Source organism: Aquarana catesbeiana, linkage group LG03, assembly GCF_042186555.1.
Source record: "Aquarana catesbeiana isolate 2022-GZ linkage group LG03, ASM4218655v1, whole genome shotgun sequence".
Lineage (NCBI taxonomy): Eukaryota > Metazoa > Chordata > Amphibia > Anura > Ranidae > Aquarana > Aquarana catesbeiana.
Window position 1 is genome coordinate 433,674,064 of NC_133326.1, and position 17,753 is coordinate 433,691,816.

General features: G+C 43.0%; 1 protein-coding gene across 3 annotated transcripts in view; it reads left to right on the top strand.

Annotated features, from left to right (window-relative positions):
• LOC141132419 (transcription factor 7-like 2) overlaps positions 1-17,753 on the top strand; it is a 1,287,046-nt gene that overhangs the window by 894,212 nt on the left and 375,081 nt on the right. For all 3 annotated transcript variants that reach the window (XM_073620780.1, XM_073620781.1, XM_073620782.1), the window contains one exon: positions 13,857-13,964. In XM_073620780.1, coding sequence (XP_073476881.1) covers positions 13,857-13,964 — 108 coding nt within the window. The remainder of the gene's footprint in view (positions 1-13,856; positions 13,965-17,753) is intronic.

Below are 17,753 nucleotides of genomic sequence, written 5' to 3' on the forward strand. Positions count from 1 at the left end.
GTTGACATCCTCTGATGCTGGTTTTGGCTGCAAGGTATTGCAGCTGTTTAGGATACTCAGGCACCCCTTGGCTGGTTCTAAGTGTTGGCATTATGTTCTGGGTTTTGTCTCTCCATTTTTTTGCCCACCCCTTGTTGTGGCACTGCTTGGGGACATCCCTGTTTGGTCATGGTTAAAGCGCAGGTCCGCCAAAAAAAAAAAATATATAAAATTAAAAGCCAGCAGCTACACATACTGCAGCTGCTGGCTTTTAATAATAGGACATACGCCTGCCCTGGAGTCCAGTGATGTCGGCACCGCAGCTGATGTTTCCATCAGCTGTCGGGTGCTGCCGTCACCATTGCGGGTACGGGAATCTGACAGCGTAGCCGTATGTCCCCCCTCCCCCTCGAAATGTGCCAATTGTGCCACCGGAGGGGGAGAGGAGAAAAATGAGCGGAAGTTCCACTTTTGGGTGGAACTTCGCTTTAAAGAAGAAGCGGCTATGTCTGTCAAAGAACATATGAGAAAACGGCATTTTTTGTTACCGTAAAATCCCTTTCTCTGAGTTCATTGATGCATTGACAGACACAGCATTCACCACTGTATGGAAATTCTCCTTTGACGTTGCTTGTGACTAACTGTAGGGCTATAGCAGAGAGAAGGTTTTATACCCAGAGAGGACTGCCCACAGGAGGTGCCGAGTCCTTTTTTTTTTTAACTATCAATTTTATCTCAAGTCATAATATACAAAGGAATCCTTTTGGTACCTAAACAACTTTAGTAGATAGCTTCAATTCTATGTAGAGGTACACCGAATGGAAATTTTGGTGCCAAAACCAAAAGTGCAGGATGCACTTGGCCAAAAAACAAAGCCGAAAATTACAGTTTTTAAGATATATATATATTTTTAATTAATCCCATGAATTTAAATGAATATTAATTTGTTGGCCATTGTGGGGACCTTTAGCGCAAGAAAAATGCATCCCTTTAAATTCCAGGTACACTATAATACCAAAAGTATTGGGACGCCTGCCTTTATACACACATGAACTTTAATAGCATCCCAGTCTTAATCCGTAGGGCTCAATATTGAGTTGGCCCACCCTTTGCAGCTAGAACAGCTTCAACTCTTCTGGGAAGGCTGCCCACAAGGTTTAGAAGTGTGTCTATGGGAATTTTTGACCATTCTTCCAGAAGCACATTTGTGAAGTCAAGCGCTGATGTTGGACGAGAAGGCCTGGCTCGCAGTCTCCACTCTAATTCATCCCAAAGGTGTTCTATTGGGTTGAGGTCAGGACTCTGTGCAGGCCACTTAAGGTCCTCTACCCCAAACTCGCTCATCCATGTCTTTATGGACCTTGCTTTGTGCACTGGTCCAAATCATTTGGTGGAGGGGGGATTATGTGTGGGGTTGTTTTTCAGGGGTTGAGCTTGACCCCTTAGTTCCAGTGAAGGGAATTCTTAAGGCGTCAGCGTACCAAGACATTTTGGACAATTTCATGCTCCCAACTTTGTGGGAACAGTTTGGGGATGGTCCCTTCTTGTTCCAACATGACTGTGCACCAGTGCACAAACCAAGGTCCATAAAGAGTTGGATAAGCGAGTTTGGGGTGGAGGAACTTGACTGGCCTGCACAGAGTCTTGACCTCAACCCAATAGAAACACCTTTGGGATGAATTAGAGCGGAAATTGCAAGCCAGGCCTTCTCGTCCAACATCAATGCCTGACCTCACAAATGCGCTTCTGGAAGAATGGTCAAACATTCCCATAGGCACACTTATAAACCTTTTAGCAACCTTCCCAGAAGAGTTGAAGCTGTTATAGCTGCAAAGGGTGGGCTAACTCAATACTGAACTCTACAAACTAATGTCGCGTACACATGATCGGAATTTTGGTCGGAAAGAGCTATGATGGTTTTTCCGACGGGATTCCGGTCAAGCTTGTCTTGCATACACACGGTCACACCAAATTCCGACTGCCAAGAACGCGGTGACGTACAACACGTACGACAGAACTAGAAAAAGGAAGTTCAATAGCCACTGCACCACCCTTTGGGCTCCTTCTGCCAAACTCGTGTTTATCTCGTGTTAGTAGAAGTTTGGTGAGAGACGATTCATGCTTTTCAGACTCGTGCTTTTCATGTCGTTTTACTGCTGTTCAAGTTTGTGCTTGTGGATTTGTATCTGTTTTTCAGTGTATGTAGTCAGTTCATATCTGTTTTTCAGTGCGTTCTTGTCTGCTCGTTTCTGATTTTTAGCTCGCTCTTCACAGGACTTGCTGTTCTTCAGTGCGTTCTGTTAGTTCATTCTGACCAGCCGACCGTTTTGAAGCCATGTTGCAGGTACGTACTCATCGTAGAGTTCGTGCTATGTGGGGGCTTGGTGTTGGGGTTCTTGATTTGACCCAAGCCCAGTCCATGAACAGGGAGAGGAGGAGTTCATGGACCAAGAATTGGTTACGCCAGCGTGACCAATTCTCTCATATGCCTTTGCTGCGTATGATCCAGGAGAATAACCCTGATGATTTCAGGAATTTTCTCCGGATGAGGGACCCTCTTTTTCACCGTCTGTTGGCTTTGCTTTCCCCTTATTTTACGAAGCAGGACACCTGCATGCGGCAAGCCATCACTCTGGAGCAGAAGCTAGTCGCCACGTTGCGGTACTTGGCGACGGGGAGAAGTCTGCAGGACCTCAAGTTCTCTACAGGCAGCTCTGGGGACCATTATTCCAGAGACCTGTTCTGCCATCATTCAGGTCCTGCAGAAGGACTATATTAGGGTAAGTTTTCTCCTTTACCATCACATTCTATGTATTTTATGTTTGCTAATGTATTGTATTTCTTTTATCATTCCCTAATTACCATGATTATAATATGCTGTGAATGTCCCCTTTGTCCTCATGCATAGTGGAAGCTTTTAATGCTCCTTTTTTGTCCTTCATGCATGTTTGCCTTCACTAACCTCCCCAGCATGCTATCCTGGGTCCATACACACCTAGCCTAGTCACTTAACAATGTATTTTGTTAGCTCCATTGTAGTGATATACCCTAAACACCCCCTAAAATGTGTACAAATGTTATTTGTGTCCTTAAATTCAGGCAGAGTGCCAGAGGCTTTTTTTGGCTCCCAAACTCATTTATAACCCCCCTAAAATGTTTACAATGGGCCATCAGAGGGGGTGAGGAATCTGATACGTGGACCTTATACTTTTGTCTTTAAAGTGGGGTTCCCACTTAAAAAAATAAAAGTCAGCAAATGCTGCAGCTGCTGACTTTTAATAATCGGACACTTACCTGTCCCAGGGTCCAGCGATGCTGGGGATCGAAGCCCCGCTCGTCTCCCCCTCCGCTCGGCGGCGCCGGGCATTTTAACTGTGGGTGCCCGGCTATGGCTTTGCAGCCAGACACCCACTGCGCATGCTTGAGCCGCACCGCGTGCCGTCACTGGCTGCGCAATCATCTGGGACCGGTCACGTGTCCCAGATGATTGACATGAGGGAGGGGGGAGAGGCGATCTCCCTTTCTGCGCCGAGGGAAGTGACATCAGGAGCCCAGGCGCTGAAGGGGGCAGACTACGAGGGACCTCCTAGCAACAGGCATTTAGAGGTGAATAAAAAAAGTTTTTTTTATTTAATTTTTTTTAAGCACATTAATATTTTTTTTTTTTTTTTTTTTGGGGGGGTGGAACTCCACTTTAAATACTCCTTAAAATAAATGTTATACTGATGTTGGCCAAGAATGTTTGTGTCTAATCTGCTTGCAATGTTATATGCAAAAGTACTAATAATTTATTTTCTTTTTTGACTCCACAGTTTCCTTCAACGCCACAGGAATGGCAGACTGTGGCTTCCCAATTTGCTTATCGTTGGGACTTTGCCCCTCCGCAGTTGGGAATCGATGGGAAGCACGTCCACATCATCCCACCACCCCACTCGGGGTCATACTATTTTAACTATAAGTGGTTTCATAGTATTGTGTTGATGGCGGTGGTGTCGGCGACATACGAGTTTCTCTATGTGGACGTGGGGAAAAATGGCTGGATGTCGGATGGTGGAGTCTTTGCCCAGACTAAGTTCTACCGAGGTCTCCAGTGTGGTGGCTTGGGATTGACACCTGCGAAAGAGAACGTGGAAGGACTCCCATTTGTTTTTATCTCTGATGAAGCATTTGGTCTGGGTGATCACCCGATGAGGCCATTCCCCCAGAGGACCCTCACCCCGGAGAAGGTTTTCAATTACCAGCTGGCCAGAGCAAGAAGAGTCGCGGAGAATGCCTTTGGGATAATGGCCAGCCGGTTCCGCCTATTTCTTACGGCAATAAATATGGCGGAGTACAAACTTAACCACATAGTTCTAGCATGCTGCATACTTAACAACTTTTTGAAGAGAAATGCTCTGAATTATGTTGCCTCAGTTGGGCCTGAGGCCAGACTTCCAGAAAATACACTGACGGCCCTGGAAACTGGCCGTCCTGGCTTGCCCCCCCAAAGCACCCGTGAAGTGCATCAAACATATGTTGCTTATTTTACAGGTAGGTGGGTCATTGCTTTGCCAGCAAATTTCTAATTTATTTTAGATATTCAAAAAAATTTTGATCTGATCAAATCTTGATTTTGATTTACTGCTTGTGTTTCTTTTAGCTGTCTCCTAAGTTCTCCTAGTGCACTTGTAGTGCCAAGTGGTTTTTCCATTATTAAATAACACCCATTGTCACTGTAAACACCAACTTAATACAAAAAATGGTATTCAGCATTGAAAGAAGAAGCACACATTGTTGAGTATAAAACCTTTTACTCCGTGCACATTCACATGTGCGTTATAAAACTTTTTTTTTTTTAAATAAACACCTTTTCCTTTTTTTTTATTTACGTTTTACCTTGAAAATATTTTTTAAGTGCATAAGCAGGCATGTTTCAAAACATAACATACACAACTCAGGAACTTACAAAGTTCAACATTGAAAAACTGAAGGCAATATCAGACATTATAGTGTCAAAAATGTGTTGATATTGCCTTCCTCAGATGGAGTGATGTCCCAATGTAAAAGCCAAATTTTGAAGATGCACACAAATTGGGAGTCAAACTGGGGATTTCCCTCCTGATCCCATGCCTAATGTCAACATGTGCTATCTTCCATCATGGGGTATCAATGGACGTTTTATGGGGGTGCAACCACTTCCTCTCACCTACTTGAGTTACGAGAAAGGTGTTGCACCCACAAAACGCATACATTGACATCCCCTGATGGCAGATAGCACATGTTGACACACTGGGGTTGATTTACTAAAACTGGAGAGTACAAAATCTGGTGCAGCTTTGCATAGAAACCAATCGGCTTCCAGGTTTCATTGTCAAAGCTTAATTAAACAAGCTGAAGTTAGAAGCTGAATGGTTTCTATACAGAGCTGCACCAGATTTTGCACTCTCCAGTTTTAGTAAATAAACCCCACTGTGTGCATCTTCAAAATTTGGCTTTTAAAATGCGTTAAAAATTTGAAAAAAATGGTCCCCAGAAATAGAAAATGGTGTAATTTTGTTGTTCTTTAGATTCTTCCTAGTACATCGATCATGTTCTTCAGTTTTTGTTCTATGTCATTTGTTTTTTGCTTGATGAGGTCTAAATCCTGACTACAAAACATTATGTCCTGGATTAGCCTTTGTGCACTGTCAGTCGTGAAAAGAGGAGATTGTTCTTCCACAACATGCACATCACCTAAAAGAAAAAATACACACCATGTATTATAAATATGCAGGCATACATCTATTACCTGAATCTGTGGTGTCAGACTCTCACCTGTTGTGACAAACTCAACCACCTCTTCTTCCTCCACATGCTCAGGTTGTGGTGTCCTCTGTTCCCCTTCTTCAGGAGAAGGGGTTTCCTGGTGTCCTCAGACGTCTTTTCTCCCCTATGAGAATGAAACAAAAGGTATACTTAGCACACAGATATTTGAGGCCAGAAATAGGAATATGAATCATTACTTGAGACATGATTTTTTCACTTACCAAAGCTGGAATACTTACCTTTTCTGGACAAGTTTCACACATGAAGACACCCCAAGTATCCACTGGAGTACCTGTGTGGGACACTATAAAAAGTTTGTTCTTGTGTCCCACACTAGTGATCCTGAGTCCAGATGTGTAAACAGCTGCTGAGTGTCCTCTCCTTACATTACTTAAAAGACCTAGACAGGAGAGTGGGACTTTAAAAGAGGCGCGAGGTGTGTAGAGCCAGGCGCCTCCATCCCCGATAGTTTGGACAAGGAACAAAAAAGGTGGGACTTTGAATGAAACATGCACTCCAGGAGACAACACTGCCACCATGAATATGGCAGGTACCCAGAAATAGAGCAGAACCAAAAACGTTATGTAGAAGCATCACATGACATCAATTGGCATAAAATGATTTAATAATGTAAGATTGTAGAAAAGGTACACATTGTAACATGGTCCATATTGGTACTATAAACAACCTAGATCTAAGAGAGCCGAGTCTTACATCATACATAAAATGTATCATAAATACAAAAATAGTTTTATATTGTAAACATTGTATATTGTAAACATTGTAGAAAGCAGTTTCATAGATAACAGGTCTCAATAACAATCCATTGTATTCTTAGTTGGTAAAAAATATATCCAATTTAAATGTAGGGTAGGAATAAAGATAAAAGCTGATGCAATTATAGACAACGAGGGGGCCAAATAATGGCTCGTAATCCCATAGTAGAGCAACTTAATTGGTTCATGCCATAAATAATGTAGATAGCCAAATTCACTGAGGTGTGTCTTCAGAGTAGATGATTATAGTCATCGTTGATTGGTATGGTCCAGTTAGTATGTATATAGTAGTAGGGTAATATGGTATAAACGTAGGGGCATCTATTGGCTCAACGCGTTTCGTGGCGAGCGCCACTCTTCAGGAGCAAGTATGAGGTAGGTGTCTATGAATATTAAAGAACATCCATATTAGAAAACATCTAAAATAATATTGTATATTCAATCTGTGTAAGTGTGGAGGAGGGGAGGAGAGAGGAGAAGTGGGGGGGTAAAGCCCGATTCTATAAGCTACTTACAAGTACTCCTATGAGGTTGGGCATAGGCGTGGAAGGCTGGGGGCCAACCGGCAGAACATCAGCCTGTTGGGAGCTGAGGTGGACTGGCCCAGAGCACACAGGAGGAGGTCCGAGTGCAAACAGCAATCCCCAAAGAGGAATCCCCATGGATGCGGGAATGGGTGTGATGCCAAGTGATAGCCATCTATGAACAAAGGGATAAAAAGTGAATATGTATGTGTGTGTATGTATGTGAGATGGTGACTGGTGTGAGTGGTGATAAAACGTAAATGTATGTGGGGAAGTGACTAATGTGAGTAGTGAAAAAAGTGTGTTGGTGCAAGTGTTGATCAAAAAGCAAAGAAAGATAGCAGAAAGTGGGAACAGTGTAAAGTGGTGGGAGGAAGGAACACCAAGGGGAAGAAAAGGAGGAGAAAGGAAAGACAAGGGGTGGTGAAAAAACCAAGAGAGTTACCTGGGAGAGGTGTGGGCCATGTGAACCGGGAGTGCATGCAAACCATGGGGATGACCAGCATGTGGGGGCTGGGAATGAAACGGAAGGAAGATATACACTCCAATGTGGTCATGGGTGTCCACCAACGGCACGCTGGCAGCCAATAGGAGGCGATGGCGCCAAACAGCTGAGCAGCGTCAGCTGCCCACTGTCTGACAGTCATCATCTCGTGTAGGATGCTGGATGGAATCGACAGCGGCGGCGCGCCGACGTCACGGAGAGTGACGCAGTGCGCGTCGGCGCTGGAAGCGTGACGTCGATGCGCAATTGGGTGTGCACCCGATCCTCCACATCACTCAGAGTGTGTACCTTTTCTACAATCTTACATTATTAAATCATTTTATGCCAATTGATGTCATGTGATGCTTCTACATAACGTTTTTGGTTCTGCTCTATTTCTGGGTACCTGCCATATTCATGGTGGCGGTGTTGTCTCCTGGAGTGCATGTTTCATTCAAAGTCCCACCTTTTTTGTTCCTTGTCCTCTCCTTACATTACACTGAATCAAGTTTGCAATTCTTTCTAGTTTCAAACACATCTAGACAACAATGTCCTAAACTTCTTTTAATACAAATTAGCATGACCAAATGTAGTTAACCCTGTATCTGCCCAAAACATCGTATTTAGTTGGCAAACGAACGATGTTTCCTACGACCGATTACTGTGCCCATGAACATGAAAGTAGCCATTTTAAACTGTACAACAGTAAAGAAAAGCACATGGAGCAGCATGCAAGTAATTATTATTATTATTATTATTATTATTATTATTATTATACAGGATTTATATAGCGCCGACAGTTTACGCAGCGCTTTACAACATTAGGGCAGACAGTACAAGTACAATACAATTCAATACAGGAGGAATCAGAGGGCCCTGCTCGTTAGAGCTTACAATCTAGGAGGGAGGGTCAAGTGATACAAAAGGGTAATAGCTGTGGGGGATGAGCTAATGGAGAAAATAGCGCAGTTGTTAGATGGAGGCAGGATAGGCTTCTCTGAAGAGGAAAGTTTTCAGGGATCGCCTAAAAGTGGATAAAGTTGGAGACAGTCTGACAGATTGGGGTAGGGAATTCCAGAGGATGGGCGAGGCTCGGGAGAAGTCCTGGAGGCGGATATGGGAGGAGGTGATGAGGGAGCTAGAGAGCAGGAGGTCTTGGAACGTGGGGGAGGAAATATTATAAGCTCGGTTTTGGACAAGTTGAGTTTGTGGAAGTGGTGTGACATCCATACAGATATGTCGGTTAGTAAGTTAGTGATGCGTGAGGAGACTGATGGAGTGAGTTGAGGGGTGGAGAGATAGATTTGTGTGTCATCAGCATAGAAATGATATTGAAAGCCGTGAGAGGCTATCAGCTGACCCAGGGAAGAGGTGTAGATTGAAAATAAAAGAGGTCCAAGAACAGAACCTTGGGGGACCCCGACAGAGAAGGGAAGAGGAGTGGAGGAAGTAGAATTGTAAGTGACACTGAAGGTGCGTTGGGATAGGTAGGATGAGAGCCACTGAAGAGCACAGTCACGGAGACCGAGGGAGTAAAGTTTTTTGAGGAGGAGGGGGTGGTCAACCGTGTCAAAGGCAGCTGAAAGATCCAGAAGTAGGAGTACAGAATAGTGTCCATTGGTGTCCATTGGTTTTTGCAGTTAGTAGGTCATTTGTGAGTTTTAAAAGAGCAGTTTCTGTGGAGTGTTGAGGGCGAAATCCAGATTGAAGGGGATCAAGAAGGTTGTTTTTAATGAGGTGGTCACTCGGTTGTAAACCAGGCGTTCAAGGAGTTTAGAGGAAAAGGGGAGCAAGGAGATTGGGCGTAGGTTGTTAAGATTGGTAGGGTCCAAGGACGGCTTTTTGAGTATGGGGGTGACCAGTGCATGTTTTAGAGCATCGGGGAAGATGCCAGAGGTGAGGGAGAGATTGAAGATGTGGGTTAGAGAGTGTAGGATGGGGTCAGAGGGTGACCGTAGCATTTGAGAGGGAATAGGGTCCAGGGGACAGGTGGTTAGGTGGGCGATAGAAAGGAGTTTAGCAACTTCATCTGTAGTAGTAGATTTGAATAGGGGGAGTGTCAGTTGTATCTGTTGACATGGGGTCTTAGCTGGGGGAGATACCTGTAGAATAGAGATTTCATCACGGATTGTATCAATCTTGTTTTTGAAGTGATTAGCGATTTCCTGGGCAGTGAGTAAGTCAGTGGGTGGAGGCGGTGGAGGACAAAGTAGAGAGTTGAAGGTAGAGAAGAGTTTACGGGGATTGGATGAGAAAGTGTTAATAAGAGTTGTAAAATAGGTTTGCTTGGCAGTGTGGAGGAAAGAATAGTATATTTTTGAGGGCAGATTTGTATTGGTTGAAGTCTTTGAGAGACTTAGTCTTGTGCCACAGACGCTCAAGAGCGCGACTACGTTTTTTGAGAATTTTAGTGTCATCTGTTTGCCAGGGTTGTAGGGGTCGAGGCCTGATTCTGCGTGTAGTGAGGGGAGCGAGCTTATCCAGGGTGGAGGACAGAGATTTATTGTAGATGGACATGGCTTGGTAATATATGGCTTGGTTACTTGGTAACCAAGTAATATTAATAATAGGAAAACACGACAAGTACTTACTTTTTAGAAGCACTTTTTTGATCCCCCTGTACTGATCCTGCTCCCTCAATTTCAAGTCTGACCAGCGTTTCCTCAATTGCTCCTTGGATCATCGTACCCCAAAATTCCTTCACAACTTTAGTCATGATCTTGGTCTTTCTCACATTTGGGTTTAGGTACGGTCCATACTTCCCGTCATAGTCGGCCCTCTTCAAGATCTCTATAAAAGCCATATTTGAGGCCTTAAATCTCCTGTGGGATCGGGACGTTTCGGGCTCCGGGCTTTCCTCCTCCTCGTTACCACTATTATGCACCTGCTGTGCCTCCGCCATGTTCCTCTCCCACTGCGACGAAAGAGAAGGGGCGGGGAATATTCGAGAAAGAACGTTAGGGGCAGGCGACACAGGTGGAGTTTCACACATGTGCAGTGTATATAAAGCTAACACGCGTGTGTCGTACATACAGTCTGTGAGTGGTGGAAGCGCTGAACGTTATAACGAAGGTAACATTTTAACTTGGGACATCAGTGGCCTATACTGATTCGAGATTGAGGCCTATAGTGGGATAATAGTAGGAGAGTTTAGCCTGATATAAGTGTTTTTGTCTTGTGTTTTGTCTTGCAGCAAATATGAAACAATTCAAAGATCCTGAATTCATGGGCCAGTTCATAGACAGATACAGGGATATGAGAAATTTGTGGGAGGTTAAAAACACCTTATATCAAAATAAACCAGCTAGGAAGGCATCGCTGGAGAAACTGATGCAATTTGTGATGACACAAGTCTCCGACGCAGACATTGAGTTTATGGATAAGAAAATTGGTAGCTTGAGAAGCACGTATATGAAGGAGCTTAATGAGGTCCAGGCTTCCATGAAATCAGGAGCAGCAGCAAAGGATGTGTATGTACCCAGTCTGTGGTACTACAAAAGGATGCGGTTTCTGGAAGACCAGATTGAAGCCAGGGAATCACTTTCTACACTTCCATCCACCCTTCCCTCAACCCCAGCTGAGGCTTCCGAGGACCAACCTGGGCCTTCCATCCTGGAAGAAGTTGAGGAGCCCAGCTGGAGCCAGGTATAGTATTTTTGAACATATTTATTGTCCGAAAATTATCGTTGTTTAATAGATGTTAACAAATGAATGATTGAACAAAAAGTGTTTTACATATCAATTGACAGTAGGGGCCAAAAATGATTGGGACAAGAATGAAAAATGCTGGGCTCAGAATGATAGTCTTTTCTATTTATTAACATTCAATTTGCAACAGTCATGAGCTGAAAATTGTTTGTGATTGATGAACCAAAAATTAAAACTATGTCCCTTTTTCATACACAGGAAGACCTCAGCCCAGGAGGAGGCGGGGGTAAGTGTCAGCCAGGAGGAGGCGGGGGTAAGTGTCAGCCAGGAGGTGGCCAGGCCCAGTAGCCTCACCCAATCCCAGGTGCCCCCACTCACAACCTTATAACAAAAAGAGCCAGGAAGGGGAGTAACGTGGAGGAGGCAGCACTGGGCCTCATTAAGGGTGCTAATGCAGCCCTGAAAACACCCCCGTCTCTGAAGAGGCCTATAGCTGCTATGTAGCTGCACAATTGCAGCAAATAATGGAGGACCAATGCTTCATGTGTGAGAATCTTATTTTTCAAGCCCTTCAGAAGGGGTTGAGGGGCAAAATTAGTGAGAACATGCACTTATGTGCGCTCGCCCATCCTCCTCCTCCTGCCACAAGTCCACCTCCAGAGCCACAGCCTCCAAGGAAGGCTGCAGGGACCGTGGAGGGAGGGCTGCAGGGAAGACAAGAAAGTGATGGCCCTGGGTTCAGTCTGGTCTAACAGAAGATGCAGGCTGTGGTAGTACCACAGCCTGGGGACATATATGTCATCTGCTGCTGTTCATGATCTCTGGGAGTCCTGGACCAGATTGTGCTCCCTATTATATGGACTTCTCAGGCTACCAATTTTTAGTTACAAAGAGGTGATGTGCGCCCTGGGGTACAAAGGCTTCGCAAATTCAAGCAGTTTCTCCAGCGTTGCTTTCCTCTTTATTTATCAAAGAAACTTCCTGTGGAGTTTCTTTGATGCCTTAGGTGTAAGTGCAGATTTGCCCACACTCGATGGACTGGACATTGAATTAAACACTTCCTGTTTTAAGGCTGCATGTAAGGAGGGACTCCGCTGGGGACACCCGATGGCATCTGGTGGCAGGTGACGTGGCCAGTGACACGCTCAGGGCTCCCACTGATTCTGCAATATGGTCCCTATCCTGGCTGAGTGAAAGGTGTACTTTTTTACCATACATCTGCCGGGGAGGTGTCCACACCTAGACTCGGCACATCCGACTTCTCCAGGTCGTCTATGCTTACCATAAAGGAACCAGTGGAACCTGCCGCACACGCCTCTCCATCAAGCATCTATTTGGATCAGTTGACTCACAAGCCTGTATGACACCTAGCCGTATGGCAAACGTGTCCACCTGTTCCGGTAAGCGTATTTGCTCCTATTTCCATCTGTGGATACCGAGTACTGGAACATTACCTTTGTGACTTGTATGGCACCTATGATTATCTTCTCGTCAATCTAAAACACATACTGTTTACACTGTCGGACACTTATAGGATCATAATGTTTACTCAGTTGGACATTCATATGGTCATGGAAAAAAATTTGTTTATATGAGAATTACTTTTTCTCCACATATGGTTATCACACCATCACGTTGCATGCCTGATTGTCACACATTTATGCATTACCCAATATTGGTATTTATGTTTAGCGCTGCATTTTTTGATTTTAGTATTTTCCACATTGTCACTACATTGTTGATGCTGGCTGCTATATGTGTCATCTTACATCCTTTTTATAGTAGCGCAACAATATCGTAATTCCATTTTTCTCACTGAAAAATGGAGAACATGCTCTCAATCTTTTACTGGCTGGAATTCCGCCAGCAAAAGACCGATGGAGCATACACACAGTCACATTTTCCGACAAAAAGCTCTCATCTGAGTTTTGCTGGCGGCATTTCCGATCGTGTGTACGCGGCATTAGGCTGGGATGTCATTAAAGTTCACGTGCATATAATAGAGTGTATGTCCTCACACTGGTTTGTTGTGCTTCCGTTGTGGTATGAAAAATCTTGCTTTGCTGCATTTTTAGTCGGTTAAAAAAAGCCACACCAAAAATTCACCTCCCTATTGAAATGCATTGCAAATGCATCAATAACGTACCTGTGTTATGTTTTAGAGTCACATGACCTATGAAAAACACATCATAAGCACAGTAAAATCATGTGCGTTTTCGGCGTCCTTACCAGCAAAATGCCAAAAACACCATTTTTTGCCCGATATGTTTCGACTGCTGAAATTTTGGTGCATCTCTATTTTTTATGTGTAGTTATCTATACACTTTGGGTTCACCTTTCATATTTGTGGCTTAATTAACATACAGGTTAGCAATTCTATATCAAAGAGTTAGACAATGTACAGAGAGACAAAATCTCTTATGGCCAGAACTATGGAAGATGAATGGTTGCCATATGCTGTTGTTCATAAGGTAAAGGGTTTGGGTGCCAAACATTTGCATCTGTTATACTTTGCTCCTGTGTTTGTATAGCCAACTTTTTTTTTTTCAAATCTTTTCTTGATATTTGGGTAGGTGTTTAATCTTTAGTTAACCGTAGCATGTCTAACATTAGATTAATATTACACATTATGAAGTATGCATACATGTTTTTTTTTTCTAGTGGCACGCTTTATCTAGAGAAGAACAAGCAAAATATTATGAACTAGCACGGAAGGAGAGGCAGCTTCACATGCAGCTCTACCCAGGCTGGTCTGCCCGGGACAATTATGTGAGTGCACGTCAATTACTCTTACAAATGCCATATATGTGTTCTGCATGTGTTTGATATTCTAAATATAAAGATTTCCACGTACTGTAACCTGGGATAACCGTGAGATAAAAAACACATTTCACTCATTCACCTACCCAAATAAACAGAAGATAAAACCAATATGGTTTTACCAAAGAGATAAGTAGGATAGTAAAGGGAAATGAAATCGGCATATAGATATAATGGCATATAAAGGGAACAGGAGGTGTAACTGACAGAGAAGAGTAAAAAAATACACAATAGGAGGCCAAACACATTATCAGTGCTACCAAACCACAGTAAGAGGAGGAAATTGCTAAATCTATTAACAAAGGAGATATAACCTTACGTGGGTACATTAGTGATGGAAGGAAAAAATACAGTGGGATCACTAAAATTAAAACTGGGCACAACACTTACAATTACTTCTGTTCAGTCTTCTCAGAAATAAATTGCACTAACAATAACAAGTTAGGAAAGCCTATTGGTTCTGGTAATGGCGGATTTCTGGAGACAGAGGTAACAGTGGAACTTGGCTCAGTTAAAACTTATTAAAGCAGTGGGCCCTGATGGTATTCATCCCAGAGTTCTAAGAGAACGTTGAGGTATAATTGTTGGACCATTTAATGGATCTTTTTAATCAATCTCTTCTAACGGAAGAAGTTCCCCATGACTGGGGGACAGCTAATATTGTACCTATCCACAAGAAGCAAGGCAATTACAGGTCAGTGAGTTTAACCACTTCAATACAGGGCACTTATACACCCTTCCTACCCAGACCAATTTACAGCTTTCAGTGCTCTCACACTTTGAGTGACAATTACTCAGTCATAAAAACAACACATATAGTCCAGCGCCCCGGATATTGTTGAAAAGCAAAATACAACAGGCATATAAAATTAAATATTTTAATAGACCAGTGGTAAACCAGTCATGAGGATAATCTAGGGTAACAGTAGTAAATACTAGTGAAACCAGATAAAAAAGCACTGTTGTAAAAAGCATAAATGCAAAACCACACAATAATACAGTATTAAGACATAACAATCAAACTCTCACAATTGTAGAAATATACATATATTGCACTTAACATCAGCATGTGCTAAAATAAGAGGACAATCAGCTGCGAACAGCAGGAGACTAACACTGGAGATCCATTCAATTGTGACCCACAGGAAACACTGGGTAAATAGAAAACCATAGGCTCCAAACGAATAACAGTAGGCAAGATGAAGGGGATGAAAAAAAGTGTCACAAACAGAAGGCTCAAATCTACCTCGTTCCTTGAGGAGGTCGGCGTCATCTGTGGGGGGGGGCTCACTTGCACAGACAGATGGTGGGATGACAACGGTGTGGAGGTGTACGGCTTCGCAGTGCGGGAAGTGGCTTCACTTGCTCGTACAGATGGTGGAAAGGCTGCGGCATAGAGGCGTGTATCACCGCCGTGCGGGAAGCAGCCTGGCCGGAGCTTCGTGTCTTAGACGGATGACGTCAGTGCAGGGAAGCCGCTGAAGTGTCGATGGAAGTGGACCTGCCACTGGTCTGCCGGAAGGTGTCTCCACAGGGCTGAAACCTCTAGAATGTGGTGTGGTGACACTGCACTGAAGTGCTAACTGAATCTGGAGAGCCAAGAAAAGGGAAATTGGAGCTGGCAACAGGCTGATGGAGCTCGCATCTGCCTGACCAGCCTTTGAAGTGGCCAAAGACCATATGGGCAATGGATAATGGAAAAAAATAAAAATTAAAAATAAGAAAAAAAAAAAAGAAAAAAATTAAATTAAATTAGTCCAGAAAGTACCAAAACCAAAAAGGATGGTGAAGATGATGGGGCTGAGAAAAATAAAAATAAAAACCAATGCTGGTGAAATGGTGACTTCACAGAAAAGGTGGATGTATGGGTGAAAGCTCACAGTGAAAGGCTCTAGCTGGGGCCTCAGTCCTCTGGTTGCCTTGAAGACGCGTTTTGCGCATGAGCGCTTTGTCATAGTCAAGGGTACAGGCAACTCACAGGGTTTAAATAGATGAATGTGGATTAAAGGAGGGAAAAGGGCAAAAATTTAACCCATTGAGGGGATGGGTGAGAAAAAAACATGGACTCCAATGTTAATCTCCTGTCATCCACATCCACAACTATGGATAAACATACCATAATATACATATATATAAACATATAAAATAAAATAAACATATAAAATAAAAGTCCAGGGAAAACATAATATGCACTTTAATGTAAAGTTATCAAAAAAAATGTTTTAAAAAAAATTGCACTTTAACCACTTCAATACCTGCCTATAGTAAAATGACGTCCTCTAGTTTGTGGGGTGATATCTGAATGATGCTTGCAGCTAGATGCATCATTCAGATATAATTCTTTTCAGCCGCCGATTCTGTGCACGATAAGAATGATCATAGCGGCAGTGCCGCCACTTGATCGTTCTTATAGGCGACGGGAGGGGACGCCCCCCCTCCCGCCGCCATCCGGTGCTTCTCCGGGCTCTCCCGTGCCATCGGGGACCCGGAGAATGAATCGGCCGGCGCCGGATGTTGACAATAGAGATGACTGGTGAACAGATGGTCAGCAGTCATCGCTATGACCGTGGGTACCCGGAAATAACCAAAGCCGCGATCGCGGCTGTCAGCATGAGATCGGTGAAATTTTTTTTTCCGATCTCATGCTTTCCAGCCTAGAGGAGAGATGTGGGGTCTTATTGACCCCACATCTCTCCATATAGAGGACCTGCAACATAGATTCCTATTACAATGGATGTTTACATTCCTTGTAATAGGAATAAAAGTAATCAAAAAAAAAAATGTTTAAAAAAGTGTAAAAATAAAAAAAATGAAGTAAAAAAAAAATTAAAATAATAAAAAAAAAATTAAAACGCTCCTGTCCCCGGTAGCTTGCGCTCAGAAGCGAACGCACACGCAAGTCCCGCCCACATATGTAAACGCCGCTCAAACCACACATGTGAGGTATCGCCGCGTGCGTTAGGGCGTGTGCAACAATTCTAGCACTAGACCTCCTCTGTAACTCTAAACTGGTAATCTGTAAAAAAATTTAAAGCGTCGCCTATGGAGATTTTTAAGTAATGAAGTTTGGTGCCATTCCATGATTGTACGCAATTTTAAAGCGTGACATGTTAGGTATCTATTTACTTGGCGTAACATCGTCTTTCACATTATACAAAAAAATTGGGCTGACTTTACTGTTTTGTTATTTTTTAATTCATGAAAACGTTTTTTTTCCAAAAAAAAAGGCGTTTGAAAAATTATTGTGCAAATACCATGTGAGATAAAAAGTTGCAATGACCGCCATTTTATTCCCTAGGTTGTCTGCTAAAAAAAACATATATAATGTTTGGGGGTTCTGAGTAATTTTCTAGCAAAAAAATGATGATTTTTAAATGAAGTAGAGAAGTGCCAGAATAGGCCCGGTATTGAAGCGGTTAACGTAAAGTTATCAAAAAATTTTTTTTTTAAAAATTGTCACTTCATACTTTTCCATAAAATATCTAGAAATCTCTTAGAAATCTTATATACAGCCCTCTTAAAACTTCTCAAGAGACGTTTAAGTTAAAAATTAAAAATTACCATTGATTTAAACTCATATCTTCCTCATTATTTTAAAAAATGTAGTAAACATAATAACCATAGTTAAAAATCTTCATTATTATTCTAAAGGGAAGACCACCTCTCATTAGATTCATACAAAACTGCATGTTTCTAGTTCTTCATTAAACCCCTTAGGGGCAAGCGGGTCAAACATGT